This window comes from Phoenix dactylifera, chromosome 2, assembly GCF_051530095.1.
Source record: "Phoenix dactylifera cultivar Ajwa chromosome 2, Ajwa_hap1_PhDact_Kaust_v1.1, whole genome shotgun sequence".
NCBI classification, from domain to species: domain Eukaryota; kingdom Viridiplantae; phylum Streptophyta; class Magnoliopsida; order Arecales; family Arecaceae; genus Phoenix; species Phoenix dactylifera.
This window is the reverse complement of record NC_143191.1, coordinates 5474223-5491555: the sequence shown is the minus strand read 5'-3', so window position 1 is coordinate 5491555 and position 17333 is coordinate 5474223. Positions and strand designations below refer to the sequence as shown.

Here is a 17333-nt window from a genome sequence, read left to right as displayed (position 1 = left end):
AAGATGGAAAAGTAATTAGTTATTATACTAGGATTTGAGAGGTTAGGGGCAACGGAGATGGTGCTATCTCTTTTAGGTAGCTCATTGCAAACGAACTCCTTCACACAACCATACACTAAAATATTATTATATAAGTACCATCTAGCCTAATTATATCCCGCACCGCACCAATATGGTCGTGCATCATGTCAATCAATTACCCAGCTAAACATAGGAGGGATGGAGCCTACATGAATAAAATGATCTAATTTTACGTCACATATTAAGAAGGACAAATAGTGGACTAGTCAGAAACATCATATTGACGAATCAAATGAAATGTAAGCTTTTGGTGGTTTGGTGGAGAATAAAAGAAGGCAAGTCGTTGATGATAAGCTTACTTTGCCATGCTCCAAGAATTTTCTTTACAGCCACCTTTCTGTTTTCTTTTTTTTTATTTAAAATCTTTCTTTCATTCTTCTCAGTAACTCTCTCTCTCTCTCTCTCTCTCTCTCCTTCCACTCTCCCATTGGGTCAGTAAGCACAGACAACGCCTCTGTACAGCATTGCTTGTGAGTCACATGAACGGGCTCTCGTGGGAACTTTCCACTTTGAAAGGCAGCATGTCTCCATTACCCCTTTTATCCCAATTCGGCCCACGCTTTTAACTTGTCCGTGCCCACTTCCTTTCAAATAAATAATAAAAAATTATTATTTTGATTCTATTTTTTCTCTTCCCCCATCACGATATCTTGGGCGCGACGCCAGTCCTCTGCCCCGCCACTCCCCATTCATCCATCAGCTACCTCGTCCCAAACAGCAACCATCTCCCTTTAACGACGTGTCAAACTATTCTCTCAACTCCGACCAATCATCAACTGCCACGTTGTTGCCATGTCCGGCTGTTCGCTGTTTGAAACGAGACGGCCAAAGGCCGGCACTCTGAAGCCCTCGGTCCCACTTTCAGCGCGTGGTTTCTGGGACGTGTTCTGCTCACCCGCGAGTGAACTTTAACCCGCGGTTGAGCAGAACAAAACAGCTGGGAGAAGACTAGACTCTCGGATTCCAAATACCAGTCCCTCCATACTGCCGCTGCTGCTGCTGCTGCTCTCATACTGTCACCATCTCTTTCTCGGCCCTTCGGCTGCTCTCCATGCTGCGTCCGGCCCTGGTTCTGGGCTTGTTCTTGGCGTGGGTGTTTCTTGAATCCCAACAGCATCCCGTGATCGCTGGAGGTCAGTTCTTATTGCTCCTTCCCTTTCTTTATCTCTATACCTTTTTCTATCCCCTTTCTTAGTTAGAATGGACTTTTGTGCTGGTTTGAGCTTATTTTCTGGTGGGAATATGTGAATCTGGAAGTGGATTCTTGTTTGAACTATTGGGTGGTGCTCGTTTGTTGTTTTTGTTCTCATTATCTTACAGTGTGGGGGGTTGCCTTTTGTGTTTTTGCCGCTTTTTGAATGGAATCATTTGTGTTGCCTTCTTTTTATTTTGTGATATAATTCTTTCTTTCTTTCTTTTTTTTCTTTTGCTTTGTTGTGAGTGGTGAATCAAGGAATGGGCTTTTTTCTTGGTTTATATGCTAAAAAAGCTATTTTGACAAATATGTTCTTCTAATTTTAAAACTGCATTTGAGTTTTTTTTTGTTTTTGTAAATTAACGGGCATTGTTATGCTTTTATGTTATGTCAGTAGGGGAACCAAGGGATTCTGTTAGCCACATTGTGTTAGACAATAAGCCTAAAGCAACAAATTATAAATGGGATCATGTCAATATGTGAATGTGTGGACAATCGATATTGTTATATATGCTTTGGGATTTTGATGTTGCAGGACATAGCATCTTGATAAAGTTAACTGATAGCTTGATTTTTAAATGATTTGGCGAGGTTTGGGATATTAAAGCACTGTAAAAAGCTATAAGGCTCAGAGGTCTCTAGATGAGATAAATAGTTTCTATTCCGACCTTTGGGGAACTCTCTTTTAGGTTGTGCTTTACTAAAACCTTGGGCAGATAATAACTTTTTCTAAAACTACAGGGTTATTGAGATTTGATCTTGGATATATAACGAAAAAGCGAAAGCTACTCGTGAGAGATTTTACTTTTTTTTTTTTTCCAGAAGTTTTGGAAATCGTTTTTAGAAAATAAAAAAAAGAGAAAAACTTGGTAACTGAACAAGTTTCTAGCTTCGCTTTTCGTGCTTGCAGATTTGAAAACCAAAACCCGGGAACTGGCAATGCTGCTAAAGAGGCTCTGGGCTTTCTATGTTGCAACATGATAATATATAGTCCCAACTGTCACGTGCCAAATATTCCTTTACGGGAATTGGCCCTCCTATGAACTATCCAATGGTTGCTCATGGATTTGGAAGGCCATGATTGCTTATAAATTTATTTTTGTGCTTGGGTAACAGTCAAACCATTTATGTGCTTGAAGATCCCTGGATTAACTTTTTGTCTATCTCCAGACTGCCCACCATGATCAATATGGATCTTTTAGTTGAGAATTTGATTGCCAACCATTGCTTTTTCCGTCATGTAACTGGAGCTTTACCCTCAAAACTACTACTCTCCCATCCAAGGTATGCGGAACCGACCGAATCGACGTACCGGTGAACACCGGTACCGGTTAACCGATATCGAACCGGTTCCGCTTAAAAAAAAAAAAAAAAAAAACGCGCGGACGCGCGGGTCCGCGTTCGGCCATAGAGTGGCAATAAATGCCACTCTGTGGCATTAAAAAAGGGGCTCGTTGCCCCGCGCGCGCGATTCCCTATGCGTAGTCTGCAGTTCGCACCACGTGGAACGCGTGCAGGCGCGAGTCGGGGATGCGTTTCCCCACTCGTGCTCGCGCCCACGCGGGGCCTCTCTCCTTTTTTTCCCCCTTCTCCTATTCTTCTTTCCGACCCTTCTCCTCCTCTCCTTCCCGACCCTTCTCCTCCTCTCCTTTCTTTTCCTCTCTCCTCTTCTCTTCTCCTCTCTTTTCCCCTTCTCCCGCGAGCAAAGAAGGGGCCGGAACCGCACCGGAGAACGGACGATCCTCGTCGGCCCGAGAGAGGAGGTAAGCTTCTTCTTGTTCTCCTCTCTCTCTTCCTCTTGTTTCTTCTCTTCTTTCCTCTTCTTCCTCTTTTTCTTCCTCGGTGCCGGTACCGGTGCGAACCGGTCCGCACAGGTACCAGGCTTGAACCAGTGCGAACCGCACCGGTTCGCACCGGTACTGGCAAGGAGCCGTTCGGTTCCATCCTCTTTGGGGTCGGAACCGAATTCTGTGGCTGTATCGTACCGATGCTAGTTGGCACCGGTATGGTATAGGTTGAACCGGTCGGTTCCGACCGGTTCAGCAGACCTTGCTCCCACCCAACATGTTTCACAATATAAGCTTGGTGCTTGGCTTCGTTCAAGCTTGGTTTGAAATTAATTTCTAGCCCAAATTTTGAGAGCAAATTTGATTTGCTTATTATTTAATCGAGTCTAATTCGAGCTTCATTTCAAATCAAGCTGAAGATGGGCCTAGTTGATCAGCTCGATAGTGTTAAATTGAGCCGAGGTCAAATAGCCAAAGTCAATTTTAGCTTGTATGAGGCTTAATCTAAGCTCAACTCAAGCTTGAACGGAAGCTTTGTTTAATCTTGAGTTAACATTTAATTGATTCAAACAATTAAATTTACATAACATTCAAACATAAATCTAGAAAACTTATTATTAAATATAATCTGAAATGTATTATCAGACTCTAAAACAATTTAACAAGCCATCAATCAAGCTTTTATATGATCGTATATATATATTATATATATGATAGTGTTATATCTTTGTAATATTTTCAGGCCTTACAAAGCCAAGCCTGATTGAGCTGGGCTAATTTCAGGCTTGGTTTGAAATTAATTCTCAAGCCTGTAAACCAGATTCAAGCTTAGTTTAAATAATTCCGAACAAGCTTGATTTGAGATTATTTGATGCCAAGTTCGAGCCGGGCTTGAATTCTTCAGATGAATCGACATCCTCGCACAATATACTCACTATACTTTTTTGCTATGCTTCTCGACCATAAGTATTATGTTGGGGCCCTAATCAACAAAGATGTATTGCTATTCATGAGGTCAGCAAGTTTGCCAGTTCTGACTCCTTTGAACAGTGTGGTGGTCAATTTTGGCCGTGGAGGATCAGATCCCATTAGATAGGGCGACTCTATTTCTATGGAAACTCTTCTAGGACATGCTCCATGGCTAAGAATTCCTTCATCGAATAGGTTTGTCTGAACTTGTCAGGAGTAGGTGCACCGGCATTGTTTTTTTAAATTTGGTCTCTCTTCTGCAACTCCTTCCACTGAGCTTACGGTCTCCTTATTTGCCCTCTTGCTAGGAACTCCCTATCCAGCTAGCTACTAGTACAGCCTCAGCACAGTCCATCCTTTCATATCACTGCAACCAGGATGTCTTTGATCACAATCCAGCGGTTCCCAACTTTGTCATCCATTCTGCTCTCTTAAAGGCCAAATAATATCAGCTATTGATCTTGAAATTAGTCAATTTAGGCAATTGGGCTACTTTCTCTTCCAACCTCTTTCATAACCCCCATACATCATCCTTCAGTTATTGGGTTCGCCCACCATCTTGCTGGATGAAGCTTAACTTTGACGGCTCCCTAAAATCTAATGGTATTGGTGGCGCTGGTATTGTTCTATGTGAAGCAGTGGGACACCTCTTGGTAGTTGTCATCATTCATTTGTCAGATCACTTTGTAATCATGATGGAACTGCATGGTGTTTGGAAATGTTTGAGAGTACTCCCTTTGCTAAAGAACTATTAAGGTAATTTGGATTGAAAGGGATATCCGAAACCATTGGTCTCCACTAGATACAACTCAAGGTCCTATCATTCGTGCTTGCTGGATTTGAAGGGATGCCCTTTTGTCGCGCCTTCTATTAAAGATCTCCCACGTTTTCTGTGAGGGTAACCGCGTTGCTCGCTGGCAATTTTTTGGCACTAAGAATCCTAGAAAGGCCATTTGGTTCAGAGCTTTCCCACAGAAATGTTGATGCTTTGGATGCTAGAGGAATTGGGTTTGAGTCGGTTTAGTTTTTCTCCTTCTTGTTGGGGACCTAGCCTCCTTTCTCTTACTAGTTGTTGAAGATCTAGCCTCCTTTTTCTTACCGAAAAGAAAATAAAAGAAAACTAGGCATTGAAACTAGTTTCCAGTGAGTAAAACCTTTTAAAGCATGTAGTCACGGCATGAAGAAAAAAGAGGCCAATATTTCCTTAATGGATGTTCTTCATCAATTATCACCTTGAGAGTTTCTCTTAAGAGAATTTTAAAGGATAAAGATCGAGTGCCTATTATATTCCAACCAAATTGCTACAATCCCATTCATTATCATTTTTTTGGTGCTCTGTACTGCAGAATTTTATCAAACTATGCATCATTGGATTTTTGAAAACCAGTCCCACATTGGCTAGGTCTAGGACCTTGAACCTTCTTAAGCTTTTGGTGGACATTAACAAAGTGTGAGAGTTAGCTGTCCCATTTAACAAGCCAGTCCCTCCACCCTATCATCTATCCTAGACCACAAGTCAAGGTTTGTTGTCTTGGTACCGACTCTCATACTGGTATCATGCTGATCAAGTGTTCGGCATGCTCGATATGGAGGTCAATTTGGGGTACGGAGACTCGGTATGCCTCCCCTACCGAGTCTTAGTTCGGTACTGGTACAATAAAGTACGCCCAATATGGGCCGATAGGCATTTGTACGGTAAACCTTGCCGCAAGTTGCCCCTCTATAGGCTCTACATCTGCCAGGTCTGGGACCTTGGTTTGTCTCATATACTCATGGGTCCCTTCAGTTATTAGCTCATGCTTTTTGGTTGGCTATAACATGCTTATCTTATGCTTCAAAGTGCTAGCAAGCTTGCTCTTATTTTGCAGTCTTTTTCTAAACCTTAAGACTGTCATAGTCACTCAAAAATAGGAATCTAAAATTGTCTTGCTAGATGTAGCATCTCCAAATACAGTTCATTACTTCAAGTATGGAAACTTTACTTTCAAAATTTTGATTATTTCATATATTTATATATACTAGTCTTGTCTGTGCTGAAAAATTTCATAGTTTTGTATCCTTGAAGTTCTTTGCTTTGAGTGCTGCATATTTGCTTGTTTGTTTCTGTTATGCTTTTTCACTAGTCATTGTTCTATTTTCTGTTTCTTTTATGAAATGTGTGGTAGTAACTACATGAGTTTTTGTTTAAGAATATCATACTTCACATCGGTGGCTTCGCCAGCCTTATTTTAGGTCGTTATAGATATTTGATTCTGTCTGGAGGAACCAAATTCTATTGTTTGAATGACCTTTTTCAGCCTTGTATACAAAAGCTCTACCTAGCTAGCTAGCCTTTGTACTAGCTCACACTAGTTTTCCACATGTTTTCATACTGTGTTGGACTCTAACACCCCGTTGATGTATTTTCTCCATAAAAGGCTTGATGATTTTGTTGTTAGTATTATTCTATAATTAGATCCTTCATCTAAGTGCCATTATGATTCAGTTAAGTTCTGTACCTGTATTTAACAGAAAGGTGTTAATTTATGATGTTTTTTTATTCATTCATGCAGATTGTCCCTTGGATTTTAGTTGGGCAAACTTTACATTGGCAGCTTCTGCTTGTTCAAATCAAGATGAGCGAGGAAAATGCTGCCGATATATTAATGCGTTTGTCGCAATTTCCGTTGCTCATTATGCAAATTCAACAGGAAAATTGGGAGTTCCTTTAGCATTTTCTGATATCTGCCTTACCTCTGTGTCTGAAACATTCAAGTTATATGGAATTCCAGCTAGTGCAACTGCAGTTTGTGGATTGGGACCCAAAATTCGAGTTTCTTATCAGTGTGAGGGGAGAGGAACTGTCTTGGAAATGATGCAGTCTCCTAAATTTACTGATGTCATTGCAAACTGCAAGGTGCCATTTTCATTGGACAGCAGTTGCAAGAGGTGCTTAAATTATGGCATCATATACCTTCACAATCTTATAGGAGCAGATGATAATGTCACATTAAGTGTCTGTCGCAATGCAGTGTTTGTTGCACTTGCAAACCAAGGCGACAACTTGGTAGCTGTTGACATGGCTAGTTGCTTCTTTGGTGTTCAGGGGCTTAGCATTCTTCCAGGTTTGATATTTGGAGAATTGGTTGCTTTTCTTCGACTAAAATAACCCCTTAATATAATTATTTGTCAATGTCTTATGATTTCTTAAGTACATAGCTCATGCTAGAGATGATGAGATGCCACATTTGACCTTTAATCTAATAAGAAGATGTAAAATAGTTAGGACCAGATGGTCGCAGAATAATTTATTAGGAAAATATGTAAGCAATTCTGGAAAATGGAATTGATACTTATAGTAACCTTCTAATTCCATTTTTATAATATCACTGTTTTGACTTAAATGGTTCAAGAAGCTATAATATGGGTGCTCCTGTTTTGCTCCTAAAGTATCAGATCATATAATATTTTTTTGACTTCGAAATATTTGAATTCTTTAGAAATGGAGAGAACAGCAACATCTTTTAATGCTCATTATTACATAATATTTGTTTGTATGTTAAAAAATTCAAGCATAAATCCCTTTTTTGTCAAAGAAATGCGAACTTCTTTGTGAAAAAATCCCTACTGGAGGAGGGAATGAAAATATTTAGAGTTCCACAATACACTTGTTTATGTACTGATTTATTGTTATTTCTAATGTTTTAAGTGTCTCCAGTCAATTTTTAAGATATAACACATGAAATGCAATTTTGTTGAAAATAGAAGTTAAAATAATGGCTTGGTTCAATTTGATGGCTATGAGATATTAGGCTGTAATCGTTTAATATTATGTTGGAGTCATTCAACTTATCTTAGATCTACCTTACAGTATATTGCAGACATAATGCAAAGAAAAGTTGTAGTGTGCTTTAGAGTGATGACCACGATATATAATAGTATATTAATTTTTATCTTGGATCTATTACATTGAAGCAAGGAGAGGAGTATGAAGACATGCAATAGAACTAAAACACAGTTGATGAAGACGAGAGGTGCTTTTTACTTATTACCTGACCTACATGTGCTTGTGAGACTGAATAAACAAAAAATCTTGTATGACAACATTGTGGTCTGCAGTGTTTTATAAGCATGATAGCTTTGACAATAGAAGGCGTATATGCGGTAAAACTATGATTATAAGGTCATAACATTACACTGGAGGGGGTGTGGGAGTTGAAACAATTGAGGGCAGTGAGGTGAGAGTTGACTGAGATGGTAACAATACATGCATGGAAGTTTTGTGAAGGTCCCAGTTAGGAAGGGGCCTTAAATATGTGTCAAAGGGATAGCAAAAGGGAAAAGAAGACCCATGACATCGCAGATGGAAGTTGTTAAAATTGATTTTAAGAGACAACAACAATTGTTGTAGCTTGGGTGGTGGTGGTAGGGATGGATCATATTTTCAACCCAATGTAGTTGGAATAAGGCTTGATGGTCATGACTATGATTATAGGTTACCCAATTCCCTTTCATAATGGTTAAAGATAAATAATTCCAGACCTATAGAATAAAGGTTATGTACATAGTACGTCAAAACATTTGAAAAGTATTAGGAGTCGATCTGAATCCATACTTCTGTGGAGACTTTCAGAAAAAGATATCATTTACCATGCTTCCAAAACGTTTTACATGTGCTACCAGTCCATTATTCCTGGGGGCATGCCAGTGTTGTAGAATTAGATCATTATATACTTTCAATTTCTATTCGTGGGTTCAACACAAGGCCTTATAACTCAAAACTATTGAATATATTGGTTGTGTACTAATTGGGTGCTTTCTGCATTTTCACACATCCTACTATTTTTTCTTTGTATGACTTTGTCCTCTTCTCTAAAATTGTTATTGGTGAATGTTGCAGGGTCATCTTCCCAATCATTCACCCCCACAACTTCTCCAAGTTCTGATTCTTCTCAAGCTCCCAATCAGCACCTTATTGGCATACCTGTCAAGAAACATCAGCAAGCCTATCGGCTCACATTGATTACAGGAATTGGAATTGGGGTTATAGCGGTGGCGATTCTACTGCTGCTAATTTTAGTACTACTTATTCGCAAACAAAGTAAGGAACTAAGGAGTGCAGACGATCGTAATGAGACATCATGGAATGCCTTCCCTCCTACGCACGTCCGAAGAAGTCAGGAAGGTATAATATTTTACCTCTTTTCTTTGCATACTAGTAAATCATCTATAATCAAAATTGTGCTTCATCTATGTGTCAAAGACATCGATAGATGTACTCTGTTAGTTGAAGATGGAAAAAAAATATCATGCAGATGCATATAGAATAGCAGAATAATAAGAAATAAAATGATTAGGTTCTTGAAAAGAAAATAAATGGTAAAATTTGCCTGATTTTATGATGTTGACAACCTGTAGAAAATTGTGCTTCATGTTTGTTGTTTGGCTATGGCCAAGGTTTTGAATTTCAGCTAAAATTGACCTTCTTGGCTGAAGCCAATCCAAAATCTGACTGAAATTTATGGTTTCAATCAGTTTCAGGGATTTTTGACGGATTAGACTGGTTTTGGCAGTTTTGGCAGTTTTGGTTGGTTTCAGCCATTTTTGGCTGGAACCAACTGAAACTACTATTATTTTTTTTTAAATTTAAGGTTAATAAGTAAATATGTTTATGTTCATGAAATTTATAAATATTATTCAATGACATGTATCTTAGCTGTGCTATTTTATCTAAAGTTTTTTATTCATTTAATATGGTGGGTTAGTTGAAGTTTAATCCATCAAGGAATCAACACATTTATGTGATGTGTGTCTTTAAGCTATAGGCAACATTTCAACATGAAAAGATGCATGTGCATGTCTGTTTTGAAAGCCAGTTTTTTTGGAAGATAAGGATCTTTTGTAAGTTCTTTGAATTCTGGGGCATATCTGGGACTAGTGGCATCACCTTAATGCCGGCCACTTTTCTTCTTTTGATTGTGGCACAGAATATGTATCTATAATTCGTTTCATACTCTTTTCTACTTGAGTTAGCTTATGCTTGATTATTCAATATTTAGATATTGATACTTTAATAAGTATGTTCTTTTGACATGTTTAATGCATTAAGCTTCAATAACTTCAGTTTCAGTATAAAACCCAAGCTACAAAGACCATGGTTTTAGATATCTCAAGACAATAAAATGATGTAGAATAACTTTAATTTTTCTCGTTTTTTATATTATTAGAATTTATGTTGACCTCTTTTGGCTGAAACCCCGAAACTTGGAGTGAAACTGCCGAAAGAGCTGAAACTGTTGAAAATGTATGTTTAAAATGAAGTGTTAAAAACTTGTCTATGATCCTTGGCTTATCAGGGTTTTGTTTTGTCCAAGTAATCCCTAAGATCATTTTGGCATGTGATGAAACCAAAAATGTTCACTGGGTAAAAGGAGGAACATCAACTTTTGCTTTCTATGCAAGATGATTGCTGATCATATTTGGCAATGGCTTTAGTGATTTTGGTGATTTACAGTATCCAGTGGCTGCTTTGATGCCTCAGTAGGCCAATATGCTTGATTTGAGGGCTTGAGTAACTGCTTATGGGGACCTTCTTCTAGCCACCTTTTGATTCTATGAATAATCAATTTTACGTTGATCATTCTCCAGGTCCATCACCTGTTTTCCAAAGGTTCAACTACAGTGAAATAAAGAAGGCAACCGAGAATTTCAGCACTGTCATTGGTAAAGGTGGTTTTGGCACTGTTTATAAGGCTAAATTTAGTGACGGTTCTGTAGTTGCTGTGAAACGGATGAACAAAGTTTCAAAGCAAGGTGAGGATGAATTTTCCCGAGAAATGGAGCTTCTTTCTAGACTGCACCATCGCCATCTTGTTGCCCTGAAAGGGTTTTGTGTTGAGAGGAATGAGAGGTAGTGGTTCTCCTTTTCATCACTTCTCAACACTTTCTTTCATAAGATATCTATGTTATTGCCATTTGATGCTTATTTCCCTTGGATCACCATTTGCAGGTTTCTGGTGTATGAATACATGGAAAATGGAAGCCTAAAGGATCATCTTCATTGTAATCCTTCCATCAGTTTCCTGTTGCCCTTCTGAGTTTTTTTTCCTTTTTTTTAAGAAAATTAATAATTCCTTTTGCCTATGCAGCACCAAAGAGAAATCCACTGAGCTGGAAGACCAGAGTACAAATTGCCATTGATGTAGCCAATGCTCTGGTAAAGCTTATTACTGGCATAACCAAAGGAAAAAAATAGAAAATTCTATAATATCTTTTGGGGGTTGGATCATATATCATGCTGCATCCTATCCAAAGCATTCAGCTCATTGAACAGTCTCTTTAATTCCTTTTCATTACTTCAATCCAAGTCTAGTTTGTCTCCTCAATACTCTTCGACATGTCAACCTGAATCCATGACCTCTTGACAGAGCTGGCCTCTAGCCTACATTGCATACGGAGTGATCATCCCAATTTATTTTCTTTTGTTCATTCATGCTACTCGGAAGGTTCATGTATTGTAGTAAATAATATCGTTTTCTGTTATAGATCTAGCATCTGCCTCTAAATACTCATGTCATCGATATCAGTTTTACGCTCATGTATCTGATTTCATGCCCAACATGTTGATACCTACACTAAAATGGTCATGCTGATACCTATTACTAGAATGGTCCTATCACAGTCTCAGATGGAAGGAGAGTAGATTGGTTTAGCTGAATAGTAACCAATAACTGCTTCAAATTTCTGAGGCCTCTCTTTGTTCCATTCATTCCACCTGTTTGATACTTGCAACATCTATTTCTTTCTCAAGCTTTTGTACAGGGCGACTGACATTTTGGAAATGATTAGCATAATTAACATTGTGGTCCTTTTCATAATCTCAATGATGTTTCACTGCTTTCCCTTTTTCTGAAAGTGATTTCTGAGTTTATTGTAGAATTCTGTTCTACAATTTGATTTTGTATTCAATTTTATCCTTCCTATTTTTTACAATTAAACTGAACTTTTGAAAATGATTAACATACTTAGATTTGATAGTCTTGTTATAATCTCAATCAAGTTTCCTTTCATATATTTTGGTCCTGAAAGGGATTTCTGAATTTATGGTAGAATTTTGTTTAAAAATTTCATTTTTTTGTTCACTCCTATCATATCCATGACAAATTTACAAAGTCTGAAAGGTGGCGGTCTCCATTCTCTGCTTTTCAGTTAAGATCCATCTCATGGCGCTCATGGCATGCTTTTTTAGTTGTATCATGTTGCACACTTGATCTAATATTCTTCCTTATTCTGCACCAAAGAAGGTCTCAATCTATTGTAAAATATGTCTCTCATGTGAAAGAAATATCATGCGCGTGCTCCTTTTTTTCAATCTCCATTTGCTTCTCGAAGTTGGAAAAATGCCTAAATAGTTGAATTTTGTTATATTTTCTTTCTAAATCTTCCAACTTATCTTAATCTGTGTTCGGCTATCCTATGCGATGTCTTAATTGCTTAGCTTGTAAGCTTCATCCTATAGTTTCTTTGTTGCTTAACATATGTCCATTTATATGGAATGATATGCTTATGCTTGTCTGGATTCTCTAGAACTCTAAGATACCATTGAAATGACACTAACTAAAGTAGAGAGGGAGATAGGCGAAAAAGAAAATATTGGGTACAGGAATGTTGGTGCAGGTTTGTGGTCCTTTTGTTCAATCACCCAACCAACTTTAGAAGTTGAATAGGTATACCGCCACCTTTAATGTGTAACTGTTATATCTAGAATGATTCTTGTGGTCCGATCATATTAGATTTGACAAGGCTTCGGAAGTGCCTGGGAACAAAACTTGCCATTATGGTTTGGGATATGAGTGGGGTCTGTCTTTATCATTTAGTCCCAAGAGGTTTCCCTAATTCAGTGAGGGAACATGCTCTTACGAATATCGAAGCCAGAATTTAAGAAGGCAAATACTAGTTACATTTCAGAATTATAGGGAAGGGATTGCCTCTAAATAGGACTGCTGGTATCTTGTAGGAGCCTTTAGTGGTAATCAGTGCTTAAATTTAGGACTGCTGGTATCTTGTAGGAGCCTTTAGTGGTAATCAGTGCTTAAATTTTGAATTAATTTTTGATCGGCAAACTTGTATAATACCGGCGATTATTTTCTGTGATGTAAACTAATCTTCTAATTAGACATGGTGAAGCTCGATGTTTTGCTTGTTGCTATCAGATAGACATATAATTCTTATAAAATTGAATCTCATTTCCCTGATATAGTACCTCTCTCTCTCTATTTCTTTTTGTTTGTTTGCAAATTCAGGAGTACCTCCATTTCTATTGTGATCCTCCACTTTGCCATAGAGACATTAAGTCCAGCAATATTCTTTTGGATGAGAATTTTGTAGCAAAGGTACATACTTAGATTGGTTTATGATGTTATCTTTCAGTTCATTAGTTTCAAAGGTATCAACCTTTGGCTTGTACATAGGTGGCTGATTTTGGTCTTGCGCATGCTTCAAGATATGGTGCAATCAGCTTTGAACCAGTGAACACAGATATACGGGGAACTCCAGGTAAGTTTCTTTGGTCCCTAACCCGTCTATGATCAGTGTAAGTAGGCAGTCGTATAGAAATCTCCTAATGAAATTAAGAAATAAGCTCGAGAGCAGCAGAGTCTGGATTTTGAAGTGCATGGGTTGTAAAATTTAGGAATTGAATGAAACATTTGGTACATTTAAAGTTCCTATGCAGTGCAGGTGGAACATATAGGGAGAAGAGTTTGATATATTTTGGCTTTTTGGAGGCTAGAAGCAATGCCTGTGCAGGAATGGTCTTTGGTATTAGGTTAAAAGGTTGATCAAGGGGTGAGTGCCTCCAAAAAAGAATTGGAATAGTTCTAGCAAGAAAGAGATCTGAAGACACTACCAATTATACAGGATTTGGCATTAGAAGATCTGTTTATTAAACATGGCCAACTTAAACCATAATAACCATAACTTTCGTATGTAATGTATCAAATGAATCTTTTTTTCCTTTTTTTGGGAAATATGGTGGGAATATCACCACCAAGGTTTGAAGCCTGGACCTCTCCTAAGTGGATAGGGATGCCACCCAACTAATCTAAGGCATATTTGTATTTGTCAAATGATTAGGCACATATTTCCTGTGATTGCTTTCTATTACATAGTCAAATTGCAAACATGAAACTTATTTTCACATCAATACTTACAGGGTATATGGATCCTGAATATGTGGTGACTCAAGAGCTGACAGAGAAGAGTGATATATACAGCTATGGTGTTCTATTATTAGAGCTTGTGACTGGGAGAAGAGCGATACAGGATTGCAATAATCTGGTGAAATGGTCTCAGAAATTTATGACGAATGATTCAAAGCTACCCGAATTGGTGGATCATGTGATTGGGAACTCATTCGACTTTGAACAGCTCCAATTGATTGTAGGGATTGTACAATGGTGCACCCAGAGGGAAGGACGAGCAAGGCCATCAATCAAACAAGTGCTCAGAATACTCACTGAGAGATGCGATCTGCTGCACAATAGCTTGGAACAACTTGTGGAAGATGAAGACAACAATTATGTTCGGGAAAGGAATAGTAGAGTGAGAATGCACCCAAATGAAGTGATTCCTTACAGCGGTGATGCAAGATGTCTTCAGTCTTCTTCGAGTACTTCAAGATCCTGCTGTAGCCGGAGTATCTTGCTTGAGAGTGGTTCGCCACAATCTCCTGGCCTTTACTCTGTTTAGGTTTTTTCCTCAACCTTGAGTTTCTTTTTAGTGTTTGATGTTGTCTTGCAACCAGACTATTTAAGCAATCAGAAGCTCAGTAGGGACGTGATGAAGCAGAGGTGATCAGCTGTGGTTTTCTGCTGCAAGCAAGGAATTGCCGTGAAGAGTTCTATTTTTTAAGAACTCCAAAATCTCCTTTTTAAGCTGTTGTAGAAATTTAGGATTTTCTGCTGCTCTTGAGCAGATATCATGACCTAAGTTGCTTCATATATAAGTAATTTTTGGTGCATCCAACAAGAATTAGAGTTGCAGATGCAGGCGGTTGGCACTGTAATTTTTTGATGGAAATTTATTTATTTATTTATTAATGATTGCGATGCAATTGTTTGCGCTTTTATTTGCAAACAAGTTTTGGTGTATTTATATATGTTTAAAAGAAGGGTGTCCTAGTCATGGGCTCCCTCCATTGCTTCAGATATATGCAGCCTTATCTTATGACACTCCAATTATAGTGGAGCAGCCTGTTGTTTACCGGCCGGCGAGCAACCTGTTGTTTACTGGCCGGCCCATCTGATATCTACCTTACCTCATTGTTTGCACTATTTGGAAATCTAAGGATGATAGTGGAGGATAGCTTGATATTTACAGAAGGCTAAACTTTGATAGATTGATGTCCCTACAAGCCAACTGGTGACACAAGTTTCATGGCAGGCACCCTCATGCCTAAATGTGCTCTCTCCTGAAAGGTTTAATGCTGGAAAGAAATCTGGCTGCAAGGCCCTGTTAGTTTTTTCTTAGAGCCTTCCTGATTTTAAGTTCTGCTCGATGGCTGAAAGATTTGAATGGAGATGATAATGATGATGAAATTATTCATTTATTTATTTTTAAACTTTGGTACCATAAAAGATGATAGTCATCAGTGAGTGGTTTACTACTATGGAATTGTGAGTTGAGATCATCGTCTTATTGCAGACAAAGATCATCACTGTCATTAGGTCTGCATCCAGAAAAAAAATCAAAGCTTATTACGTGGCCATGGTTTAGCCAAGGGTTTTGGTGATTCTTTATGTTTCTATGGTTTAAATTTTGTTAGGATCATTTGGTTTGGGTATGTCAAATTACAGAACAGTTTGATAATTTCTAAAAATTATTTATTGAAAAAAATAATTATGGAAGAAAATAAGTTTTACCATATTTGATTGGTGAAAAAATTATTTAGAAAGGTGGTATTAGAAAAAAAGATTACTATATTTGATTAAAGATATTCTTATATAGAAATATTCTCAAATTTTCAATAATATTATTGAATAAACAATTCAAGCAATAATGTTTTCTCTCAGTCCATTTATTGGCCATGTATAGTCCACTTACATGAACGCTATCATTATTGTTTATATGGAATATTAAAATATCTTTACATGAGTTAATAAATATTTTTAAATTAATTATACATATTCTAAAAAATATATTTCTTATTATAGATTTATTTTAGTATGGTTTGGTATATAAATAAATATACTAATTATTAATAGATCCTATATTAGATTTAACAATAATAAATAAATATTTTGTTAATTATTTATTAATATTAATACTTATTAATAAATTTATTAATAAATTTTATTAATCTATATATTAATTATTTATCAAATATTATACCATTAATATAATATATATAAGTATAATTAATATAATATTAGTATAATATAAGTGAGGTTATTTTTGTTAAGAAATGATATTTTCGGATTACCTTCATTTAGTAATCCAATATAGGAAAACAAATACCATCTCTCTGGTGGTATCCGTTTTACCTTCTTTTTCAGAAAAATAAATATGGGATCCACAATTTATGTTACCATCTCTCATATACTTTTTGTATCAAATATGATAATCTGATATGAGATTTATTCTTTTATGCTAGATCATCTTTTAGACTGGAAGACTTTACATCCAACCTTCGAGAGCTTCATTGTCATAAAAAATAATATTAGCAAGTATATCCGATCGGAAGGTTATTGCTCTTGGCCTAATAGGCCAAGTCTTAGTGTATAAGATCACCTAGGTTCCCCTTAGGTTCTTTCTTGCCTCAAATCATTTTCTACACAAGAAATCAGTGGCCTGGCTTGGTCGTTTTTTTTGTGGGGTCCTTATTATTTAGATTCTTGTAAAAGTGGACACAAATAGGCCTGATTATGCCCTAGATAGATAAAGTTTTCTTTGGTGCCTGTGTTTTGAAATGGCGGATTTTCTGATTTTTTTTTGGATGTATACACACTAGAGTGGTGTGAGTCTCCCACTTTAGCAAAATATAAAGGAGGGGGTAGGTTGGGGGGTTGATTTACACAGCCGCGAGTTGCAGTTTGGATAAAGTAATTAGCTATCTTTTTATAGTTAAAATTATTAAGCAAATATAAAATTATAATTATTTTTTTTAAAAAACTAATGGAATGCTAGTCTAAACATGATGTTTTATTCAAAAAACTACATTAATCTAAGAAAACAAATATTCTTAACATATAAGTTTACAAATTATCATTTTAAAAACAAATATGATCTAATAATATTATGATTAAGAAAGCACGGAAGCAAAT

The 17333-nt window shown here is 37.2% G+C and overlaps 1 protein-coding gene across 1 annotated transcript; it reads left to right on the top strand.

Moving 5' to 3' along the window:
- The first annotated feature begins 1016 nt into the window (after positions 1 to 1016).
- On the top strand, positions 1017 to 15161 carry LOC120112464 (putative receptor-like protein kinase At1g49730). The gene is made up of 9 exons (XM_039131954.2): positions 1017 to 1214; positions 6585 to 7136; positions 8912 to 9196; positions 10660 to 10921; positions 11021 to 11073; positions 11160 to 11227; positions 13314 to 13403; positions 13482 to 13566; positions 14225 to 15161. Exons 1-9 carry the CDS (start codon positions 1133 to 1135, stop codon positions 14758 to 14760), a joined length of 2013 nt encoding a protein of 670 aa, XP_038987882.1. The 5' UTR covers positions 1017 to 1132; the 3' UTR covers positions 14761 to 15161.
- The last annotated feature ends 2172 nt before the right edge of the window (positions 15162 to 17333 follow it).

Excerpts from the sequence above, each read along its gene's own strand:
- LOC120112464 (XM_039131954.2), top strand. The coding sequence starts at position 1,133 with ATGCTGCGTCCGGCCCTGGTTCTGGGCTTGTTCTTGGCGTGGGTGTTT. Across the intron at positions 7,137-8,911 it reads GGGGCTTAGCATTCTTCCAG|GGTCATCTTCCCAATCATTC; the intron begins GTTTGATATTTG and ends TGAATGTTGCAG. Across the intron at positions 10,922-11,020 it reads TGTGTTGAGAGGAATGAGAG|GTTTCTGGTGTATGAATACA; the intron begins GTAGTGGTTCTC and ends CACCATTTGCAG.